General features: G+C 40.3%; 1 protein-coding gene across 1 annotated transcript; it reads left to right on the forward strand.

Annotated features, from left to right (window-relative positions):
* Positions 1–235: 235 nt before the first annotated feature.
* LOC115734218 (condensin complex subunit 3) lies at positions 236–8723 on the forward strand. The gene is made up of 12 exons (XM_030664858.2): positions 236–669; positions 1018–1221; positions 1620–1765; positions 2071–2342; positions 3388–3485; positions 4926–5073; positions 5148–5587; positions 6135–6646; positions 6748–6808; positions 6922–7194; positions 7573–7834; positions 8079–8723. Exons 1-12 carry the CDS (start codon positions 304–306, stop codon positions 8393–8395), a joined length of 3099 nt encoding a protein of 1032 aa, XP_030520718.1. The 5' UTR covers positions 236–303; the 3' UTR covers positions 8396–8723.
* Positions 8724–11249: the final 2526 nt, after the last annotated feature.

Here is an 11249-nt window from a genome sequence, read left to right on the forward strand (position 1 = left end):
CTAATGAATCAGAAAAGATTAGAGAAAACAGAAAAAGAAAATGAAGAATTCAGAGGGAGCTATTGAGAAAGCCCGAACCCGTATAGATATAGCCGGAGGCCCGGTTATTCAGAGACAGATATACAAGAGAGCCCGTACAAAATCAACGGCCCACGGGCCTCAAAACTTCGTAGTCATACCCGACTCTGAATTTTCCCGCCCGAATTCAAAAAACGAAAAGCAATTTTCCTGGAAAAATGAATCTGAAAGCAGTCTCGTACTCGGTCCTCGAAGAAGAAGAAGACGACGACGACGCCGACGACGATGGGCGACGAAGTCGCGGTCAGAGACGAGCAACTGATGCGTAGGATCGCCAAAATTCTCGAAGAGGCTCGCGCCTCGCACGCCACGCACAACCGGAAGGTCAAGGAGCTCTCGGCCCTCCGGTCGCACCCCAATTTCTTCGCCTCCTTCTCCAGAACCCTAGTTCCCCTCTTCAGCTTCCAGCAGCGCAATTCGTCCGCGGAGCGCATCGTGCGGTTTGTTGCGGCCTTCACCTGCGCTCCCGCCCCAAAAGCCTCCTCAGGCTGCGACAATGCCTTCCTGGAGAAATTCCTTGGTTTCCTCCTCGTCGCTGCCTCTGCCTCCAATAAGACAGTGAGGTTTCGTGCTTGCCAGATCATTTCGGAGGTAATGACTCGGAAATTCAGTCCCCCTGAGAAGTAAAATTTTAATTTGAAGTTACTTTAGCTGAGAATTACTTAGACAGAAATAAATCTAGGACCGGGTGATATTTTGTGAGGTAGAAGCACGAGCCGATTACCCGTTTATGCATTTTTGAGATGGATGGTAGTTTACTTCACTTCCATTGAATACACTTTAAATGTTTATCTGTGAAGCATGTATTCTGACAAGGAAAAGTTGACAAAGGATTGTTTCTCCAAATTTACTGTCTTGTATTGTTTTCCTGTGGAAATTCTTTCTCTGAACCATATTATGGTAAAGAATGCTGGCTTTAATATTGTTTTGTCATTGCAGATTATATTACGACTTCCCGACGACGCAGAAGTCGACAATCAAGTGTGGGATGAGGTGATTGAGGGCATGATTCTTAAAGTCAAAGACAAAGCCGCTGTTGTCCGCATGTTTGCAATTAGAGCTCTTTCGCGTTTTGTGAATGATTCCGAGAATACTGACATCCTGGATTTGTTCCTCGAAGTACTTCCATTGGAGCCTAATGCGGTGAGATATGTTCATTCTTATTTTCGCTAATTCCTTTGGGTTTTGTGATTGAAGACGAGGTCAAGATTCCTCATCTGTACTTGCTGAGATGATGTAGAACTAAGAAGTACTTGCTACTGTTAGGCAATAAAGGTACATTGACCAAACGGCAGCTCCACCTGGCTATTATAAGCAGTAATCACGGTGAAATTATTTACATCATCATTGTTTGTTAGTTGGTGACATAAGAGATGTAACTTGCCAGTAATTGATGGCAACTATAAAGGAAGTTCTTTTCTTGTGGCTTTGCTCAGTTGCAGTGATAGGCACTGCTCTGTCAGTCTCTGAACACAAGCTTATAGGGAAATTAAGTAGCAGCTTTTTTTTTTGCTTATTCTAATAATTGTGGTCCTAAGCAGGAAGTTCGTAAGACATTGGTGCTTTCGCTGCCGCCATCAAATGCAACTTCGCAAGCAATAATTGATTGTACCTTAGATGTGAGTGATTCAGTACGTAAAGCATCCTACTGTGTTTTAGCCAATAAGTTTCCCCTCCAAAGCCTTAGGTAAGTTCTTGTTTTTATCTCTTGATATTTCTGTTGTTCTTTTTTATCTTCCTTATCTCCATAGTTGTCCGGCATTATACACAATATCAATTGCAAATTACTGGTCAAATTTGGTGCATTTTGTAGTTATTAGATCTTTAATATTTCCGTTGATGGTGCAAGATTGTTTCTTGCATCATTTGGCTTAGAGAAGCATACAACTGATATGCTTCCGTTGTATTATTATGTAATTCACATAAAAAAAATGGCTTAACTAGTTCCCTTGCTTTTTGGTGTTTTTCATTTATTTATTTTGACTATTCTAGTATTAAACATCGAACAATAATTCTCCGGAGGGGGCTTGCTGACCGTTCGGTAGCTGTTGCAAAGGAGTGTCTTAAGTTGATGAGAGATGAATGGCTCCTCAAGTCTTGCAAGGGAGACCCCATGGAACTTTTGAAGTATCTTGATGTTGAGACTTATGAACCAGTCGGTGAATCAGTGATGGAGGCTTTGCTGAAAGACGGATTTGTAAAAATTCGTGAAGATGAAAGCATTCAGCACTACATAGGATCACACTCTGACAAAACTGAGGCTGGTAGGCTTTTCAGACATTAATTGATATTTCAAGTGATCATTTTGTAGTCTCTACTCATACAACCCTCATGTATGCATTTTTTGCTCTTTCCATTTTAGAAATCTCATGATTCTTATAAGGGGATTTGTGTCTACGGCCATTGAATTTCCGGATCCCAATGTGGTCCGACATATTTTGACATTCACTTGGCATGCTCCTTTTCTAGTGTTGGATTTCTGGAAATTGCAGTTATCAAGTTCTTCCTGGAGAAACAAAGATCTCTTTGGGAATCTAAAATTGGTCATGAATTGTTCAATGACAAATGCCAAAAGTTTTGTACTCCTTATAAGTTAGTTGCAATAATGTAATTAACCCTCATTGAGAGAGATGTGCAAAAGGAGCGTGTCCTTTGGGCCTTTTCAAGTGCATACATGCATGTATGTTTCCATACATAGACAAGCTGTGCAAAGTGAAGTTGAGCATGCTGAGTTTCACCTACAGTTACTCATTTTTTTGACACCTCATCGAAAAAGTTTTTGCAAACAGTTAGGGCATGTCTGGATAAGCTTTTATTTTTTTCGTTTTTTTTATTCAAATCTTGTGACGGACGTACTTTGGTTTTTTCTTAGCCCGTAATACCTGAAACTTTCACAATATATAAACTTTGACTAGTAAATTCACATATAACTTTTTCGAAATTTATATAATTGGTGGGAAACAGCTAGTGTTGCTTTTGCCTTTTGCCGAAGCATAAATAAACACACCCTTAACTAGTTAGGCAGCAATACTTGACCACTTCAAATTGGATTTGTTGACAATGCCTGCATGTCCCTAATGTTTGGCTTAAAATATTGGTTCATCAAGCACGGAAAAGGTATCAAAAAAAGAAAAAAGCGTGGAAAAGGTCTGTAGAAGCCCTTCCATCAACTTAGATTAATCATCTAGCTTGTTGCTTAGCTATTGAGACTCTTCACACTTGTACTTTCATCTATTCTCTTGTTACAATACAACTTAGAAGCACCTGTGGGTACCCCATATTTGATATCACAGCGGTTTTTAAATCCAGGGGAATTATCTGCTGGCACCCAAAACATCAGACTTATGGAAGCAGAAGCTGCTCTTTACTGGAGGGTTGTTTGCAGGCACTTACAAACTGAGGCACATGTACGGACAGACTGTCAGACTTTCTTGATATGCTTTGCACTTGATTTTCTTTAAAGAGGGATGAGATTCCAATATTTCTATAATGTGTTGTCAGGAAAGTGTCTCTTTTACATTTATATTTTTTTATCAACTAACTCCATTGTCAACATTCACTTTTGTGATTTTTAGAACAAGAGTCCATCACTTCATCGTATGTTTTCGGTAGATGTAAACAGTAGGTACTTAGATCTCAGTTAAATGGATAACAGTCTCAGTCACTCAATTTTAATTTGAGTTAACATGAGCATCCAAGCACTGCATTTTTCCAGAAAAATATGTTTTGGTAATCTTTGGACTGCAAAAGAAGACTATTTTTCTATTATATTGTCGTGAAGGTATCCAACACTTCTCATTTTTAATAAATTCTGGAAAACTTTGATTGCCGTCACATGCCTTAACCTTAAGCAAGCATCATAGTTTGTCAACTTTTTGCAATGGGGATGAATATTTTCCCACTTCATGATGTTAGCTCATCTTACAATGGAAGTTTATAGATTTTCATCCCGCGATTAAAGTTGAGCACATCACATCTTCTCTCAGGAAAGTTTCAAAGCCATCAGACCTATTTGAGTTAGACATCATCACTAAATGTGTTAATTTTCTAAGTCTTATCCCAAACTGGTGCGATAGACATGCCATACAGCTCTGTTGCTGTGACAGTATCTTCATGTTCTCATAACTAAGACTGTCTATCCATAATTTGCTTTACATCTTAACAATGATCTTTCTTAGTTGTATGATTATATACTTGGAAAGACATGATCATGTTCTGCTTAATGCTGCTTTGGTTCTCCTGATAATGTCAGATCCCTCTGAGAATCAATGAATAAGCCTTTTCTCCATTTTAGTTTTTCCCTGATACAACATGAGGAGTCTCATAGTTTGAATGTGGTTTGCTTCACATGAGAGTGTTTGATGTAAGGAACCTGTATTATAGAATAAGGTATTACTAACATTGTGGTAACATGTGAAACACTTGCTCACTTGCAACTTTCGGTTTGCTTCACATGAGAATGTTTGATGTAAGGAAGCTGTATTATAGAATAAGGTATTACTAACATTGTGGTACACTTGCTCTGCTAGCTAGAAGAGAAGGTTTTGGGGTATGCTCAAGTAACACAGTCAATTTTTGTCGGTTGGCTTTGCTTTAAAAACCCTTGTGTTATTTTGGTGAACATTTCTAACCAATTCAAATTCAGATCAGTGGCTACTTGCTACTGATGGTTAATGAAATATTTTGATATGTTGTGCTCTATGCTTAGTCTACTGTTAGATTTCTTGGGTTTAGGACCTCTCTCGACAAATCTTATGTATTATCTTATTTCTCTTGGAGTTAGCACTCTGTAATTTGCTTGACTTCTATTTTAACTTTTGAGACTTATGGAAATTATTTTCAATCAGGAAAAAGGGTCTGAAGCTGCTGCAACAATGGGCACTGAAGCAGCAGTATATGCAGCAAAAGCTTCAGATGATAATGACCTACTAGAGAGAATACTTCCTGCAACAATATTTGACTACATCTGTTTAGTCAAGGTTCATATGGATGCTGGTAGGAAAGTTAATTACATTATACCAGAGGGAGTATGTTTCGTGTATATATTTTGATTTGTTGGTCCTTTTCAGGGCCAAACTATCGGTTTGCTTCTCGGCAGCTATTGTTGGTGGGTACCAGCCTTGATTTTTCCGATGCTACAAATAGGAAAGTGGCCAGAGCCTTTGTGCGAGAATTACTGCAGAAGCCTCTTGAACATGAATTAGATGATGGAGGAAATATGGTTGCCATAGGAGACGGTATAAATCTTGGTGGAGACAGGGAATGGGCTACAGCAGTTACTGGTTTGGCCAGGAAAGTTCATTCTGGCGCTGGTGAATTTGAAGAAGTTTTCTCTCAGGCTTTAGAAGAACTTGCTCAGCCCTGCAGGGAAAGAGCTGCTGATTTTCTACAGTGGATGCATTGCCTTGCTCTGACTAGCCTTCTTTTAGAGAATTCAAAATCATTCCGCTGGCTTCAGGGCCAGGCTATTGAACCTGAAGAGATACTTCGATCCTTATTGCTTCCAGGGGTAAGAATTAAGCAGAAGCTTCTCCTATACAATTTGTTTATTTCCATCTAGTTGTTCTTCTCAAGATTCTTGCCACCTATATTCTAAGGACTTGAGCAAAAATCCATTTGAAAGCCAAACAGTTTCTGGGTAACATCCGGAGTTTTGGTATAACTCAAAAGGCATTTTGTGCAGTTTAAATTTTGTAAGAGCAGCTTAATTTACTCAAAAAAGCTGATTCAGTTGTGTATATCTTTAAGTGTGACGATGCTGAGAAATCCGTATTGCTTAAAAGTTTCAGTGTAGGAAGTGGTAATTGTGAGTTGGAGATGATGGATCTGAACTTATAAGTTTGGTTATTAATGAGGAAGGTGGAGAGTAATTGATGTTGACTGTGATACCTTGACTCCCTAAATCTTGAGGTACCTTTGCCCATAAGAAAGGAAAAAAACAGTTCCAACCTACCCTTTATGTATCTAATATATGTCTATATATGACTTTGCATTGGTCAGTGTCATGCTTTCGGAAAGGAAAAGAGTTCTAACATTTACATGAGTTCGATTTGCAGGCGAAGCATGTTCACTTGGATGTGCAAAGGGTTTCAGTCAGATGCCTTGGTCTCTTTGGGTTGGTAGAGAGGAAGCCGAGCGAAGACCTTGTAAAGCAATTAAGGCTATCTTTTATCAAGGGTCCTCCTCCTATCAGCAGGGAGGCTTGTAGGGCTTTAGTAGATCTGATGATGTGGCACGGTCCACAAGAAATCGACAGAGCCCTAGGGAATGATCATTCAACACAGTTTGGAAACCAAAGAGTGGATTCTCTGCCCACCAATGGTTCAGACATGGAGGAAAGTGTGAACACAGATGTACTTGACCTCTTATGTGGTGGATTCGACAGAGACGATTGGGTGAAAGTTGTAAGTGATGAAAATGAGTCAATTTGTGCTGTTCTTGCAGAGGGGTTTGCAAAGATACTTCTCTTGCGGGACAAGTATCCAAGCATATCGAAAGATTCACAAGCTTCCGTGCTAAGGAGACTTATCTGCCTGTATTTTAGCAATGAGACGAAGGACCTGCCAAGGTATAGTGGTTTGTAGCCAGATAATTTTCATTGTCATCCCTTTCATCCTCCTTTATTTCACCCTTCACCCTCTTGAATATATAATTTTTGTTAAATGCCAGGTTGAGACAATGCTTGTCAGTGTTTTTCGAGCATTACCCATCTCTCTCTGTACATAATAAGGCAAGTTAAGGATTCTTTTGGAAAGTTTCCAGCTTCTTCAATGATTTACTGCACATGTCCAGGAGGATTGCATCTCGTTTCTTATTAATAGATAGTTACCTCCCTAAATGCAGGAAGTTTTATGCAAGGTTTTCATTCCAGTTATGCGATCAATGTGGCCAGGGATCGATAACAATACTGGAAATTCTCCATCTCTGGTGTCTAACATGCGGAAACGTGCTGTCCAAGCTTCACGTTATATGCTGCAAATGATGCAAGCTCCCATGTACCCAAAGGTGACTGAAACACAGGATGGTAATCTAAGTTCTGCTGAGGCCACAAATGACCTCGCGCAGTCCAATCTTGAGCATGGGGAAGAGGGGCTTGCCATACGCACAGCGGCAGAGGTAAGTTTCTCAATAGCATGATTACCGTCATATTTTAATGCCAGGACCAGATGATAAGAGGCATTAAACATATTAAGTTTTCAATAGAAGTATGGCTGATGACTAGGAGGATTTCCTCAAAATTACAATTTTGGCGGTTGCTGGCTAGATCGATTTCTAATTGTGATTTCATTACATGCAGTGAATAATTTTCACTGGACCAATCCCTTATATATGCATGCTTTTAATGACTAAGAAAGAGCTCAAGCCACTCACTATGTCCATATCTGAACTATAGGCGATAGGCATCTAATTTCTAGATAACTTTGCTCCTAACATTTCTCTTAGGTATCGTTTATTCTCGTCCTCCTAGCTTATTTGTTTTCTTGCTTTATTGAGGTTGCCCGTTTCCCTGGTAAAAAGACAGCTGCCGAGAGGTCATATATCTCGGCACTCTGTAGAGTACTTGTGTTGCTTAATCTGGGGTCATCAGATCAAGAAGCAGTGAAGTTGCTGAGGAGTCTTTTAAACCATGCGTTAGTGATTGTGGCAGCAGAGAAAGATCTTGTAAAGGATATGAAGCAGTTCTCTGAACGTCTGAAGGCACTAGATAGACATCCAGATCGAGAACTTCTGCAGGAACAAGCTGATGTTATATTTGGTGAGGACTAATGACCTTAGTCAAACGGTTTCTGAGAACTCCTCCTTTTTGCCTAGCTTTGAATGGTTTCTGTAGATTATGGTAGTGATTCTCTAGTAGGTAACAGCAAATAATGCTATATGTGCAGTAGAACTAGTTTCATCAGTAGAATACGGTATTTTGCCTACAATTTTGGCTAGCACTTAGTTATGATGCTTTCCCCTTACAGTTTTGTCACCGTCCTTTCACTCAATGTATGATACAGAGAGGTTGGGAGTGGACTTCAAGCTGGACGTCAATAATTTCATTGCCGTGCCACAGACACCAGTCCCGTGCTCAACCAGGGTGACCCGTACAAGGAGGCGAGTGAGGCGTGAATCATCATTGTCTGATGATGAATTTTCACCGAACACCGTTGCCCCTTCTATTCCTACCACAGTTGGTGCCCGCTCTCAGAGAGCAAGCAAGACTGCTGCTCTTTCAAAGATGACCGCTAAAAAAGACATCAGGATCTATGAAGAGGAGGGTGAAGAGAGTTCCGACTTAACATCTGAGGAAGATTCTGATGAAGACGCGTCATGAAGTAGACTTGCGGTGCATTTATCGATCAATCACAATTGTCTCTTTTTGGTTTACTGAAATGCGTGTTGTATGTGTTATCAGATTGGTGAATCCATGCATATTGCAAAGAGATAGGTTGGTTTTGCAAGAGCTACCTCATGATGAGCAATCGCTTTTGCGTGTATGAACGTTATTTTCACTATTTAGTGATGATATCGATAGCTTAGTCCCTCTTCGAGAGAGGTCGATGAGTTTGAATGGTCTGATGTGGTGCTGTCTACTATCAGTGTTATGGTTTTTTGGCCCGTACTCTGAACAAAAAGTGCATTATCCGTGGTTGCTAATGCTTCATATATGGACCCCGTCTACACAATAAGGAAGTATTCCAAACGGATATGACGCCTTCTTGGTCTTCGGAGGACCACTTACGGTCACTCTCGTACTCTTTTGTCCTACGTATGTGCTTTATTCTCCCAAGCAGAATCGCCCAACGTTTTCATCTGCTTGTGCTGAAATCGTCAACCTCTTCGTCTGCTTGCCCAGTCTATAAAGACGTGCTTTTTAGGCCTGGCCATTCAATTAGGCCTGCTCAGATCTGGTCTATTTTGTGTAGCAAAACGTTGTAGTTTACTTAGTCGTGGGTGGGTCGGGACAGGGGTTTTTAAGCCTAGTAGGAGGCTCTCTCGCCGGCCCCCTCATTGATCAGGTCTATCGATGAGAGAGAGGGAGTGGCTCATTTTGGGCTGGTATCACAATGCATTTATAATGTTACAGTTGCTATGAAGAGCATTATCATTATGAGAAACTAAATGAAAAGAACTATGATGTTTGGCGTGGTGAATTGAACAGCGCCCTTGAGTTGAGGAGCAACATATGTTTCAAAGGACCAATGAAGCCTAGTCCAAACATCAAGATCGTTGATAGCATGAGCACCGTTAGGATGCTTACAAAACCTCGAAGAGGGAAAAAAAAAAAAAAAAACATGTTTCTCACATTCTGCTTCCGAGTAGCTAAAGAAAAGATGCTATATAGGACGACTACTGTGGATTCCACCACTGCCTTTTTCTTTTCCAAATCTCCTCCATATCCATCTTCTATCCACATCAATCGCTTAGCTATAAAAGTTGTGGCGACGGCCATTTGAGGCGCTACGGATATTTTTCAGAGTCTCCCAGTTAGGAATTAACAGGTGGAAGTCGATTGGAAATTGCGAGTTGAAACCCCCACACTCAACTAACTTGGATATCGACACCTTCGTCTTGCGAAATTTATTTCATCTCCCTCCCTCCCTCGTCATTCGATTTGAAGTCGGTCGGCACACTTTCTTACCCCACGGATTGAACACCGAACCAACTCGTCATCACCGGCTTGGAAATTTAAGGAAGTTCGTTCTGGTCTTCTGTAAGACGATTGGAGCAGGATCAGCCGACATCTCAGCCGACAAGCTCGTAAGTCTTCTTCTTTTAATTGTTTCTGGTCGATGACAAGCTCGTGACTCACGCACCCGGTTTGCCAACGTTTCCGTCAGCATGCGACAAAAGACCATAGTTTTTTTTTTTTTTTTTTCCAATTCCACTAGGCAGATTAGATGCCGAATCCATTGGTTTTTGTCTCCTCTGGAAAGGATTGGAGTATTCGTAACGAAGGACACTCATGTTGATTTTTCCACGGTTATCATCTTGTCTCCCCCAAATTTCATAAATCAATCAAGTGACACGAGAATTAGTGACCCAGTCAGTCGCCCGAATATTATCGCATTTTACATTTGGTGGCGGGGAGAATTATGTATCGAATTAGTCAATAGCCCGCCTCTTGGGAAAATTACAAGTTCTATCTTCAATCTATCGTGTGGATATTAATTCGGTCCCCAACTTTTTCAATTTTGCAAATATGATCCCGAGCTTTTGCGTGATATTTCAATGTGATCCTTCAAGCAAATTGATGACGTGGCATCTAGTCATCGTCGGCTGCCCTGTGTGGTACATCGATAATCGTAGCAGCAAGAGCAATTCCCGGTGGCAATTTGCCGGAAGGACTATAATGGAATTTTTTAGTAAATGTTTTGGATTATATTGGCAAGACTATAAAGTTTAGGACTCAAGCGATATCCATACAATAGGTTTAAAATCGATTGGGTAACTGTCTCCCCGCCTCGTGATTTTATCCGAATTATCTTCAGTCTCTCGTGCGTCATTCTTGATAATCATGATCGACAAATTTTCACCCTAATTAGGTCAAACTATGCCGTGCATACATCATCTAATACTTCTCATAAAAATAAAACTGGTCAGCCCATTCCATACTAGGCATGAAAACAACGCACCAAACTTTCGACGTGGCCAAACATGATAATATTATCAATGTGACCGAACTTTCTCGTTACTTTATGTGATCGAACTTTGTCATTACTTTCTCCCTATATATATACAATCAAAACTTTAGTGAAATAAAGTAATGTGAATTAGTTTATATTGGCTAAATTATTCAAGATTAGAGGACAGTGGACTGTGGATCCCACTCGCACGCCTGATTAAAGTAAAGTCTAAGGGAATATGAATTTTTTATCCCCTATCACGTCCAAAGCTTAGCCGGTAAACCTCATACTATATTGGACACTCTAAAAAACTCTCCCCTTTTGAGACGAATGTGTTATAGAAAAATGGGGAGATTTCGAATTTCTATCCTCTCCTTCCCATAAAGAACATTAAGATTTATTCCAATTTTCACACACGTTCATAATTTTTTTTTCCTTACCCTCCCCTCCTCCTTAAATGAAAAATTGATCTTACATTTCCATTGTTCGGACAGTCCTTAGATTTGAAACAACTAAAGAAAATAAACTCGTATTATATAGGGCTTGCCCGTAGAAGCCTTA

Source organism: Rhodamnia argentea, chromosome 2, assembly GCF_020921035.1.
Source record: "Rhodamnia argentea isolate NSW1041297 chromosome 2, ASM2092103v1, whole genome shotgun sequence".
Classification (NCBI taxonomy): domain Eukaryota; kingdom Viridiplantae; phylum Streptophyta; class Magnoliopsida; order Myrtales; family Myrtaceae; genus Rhodamnia; species Rhodamnia argentea.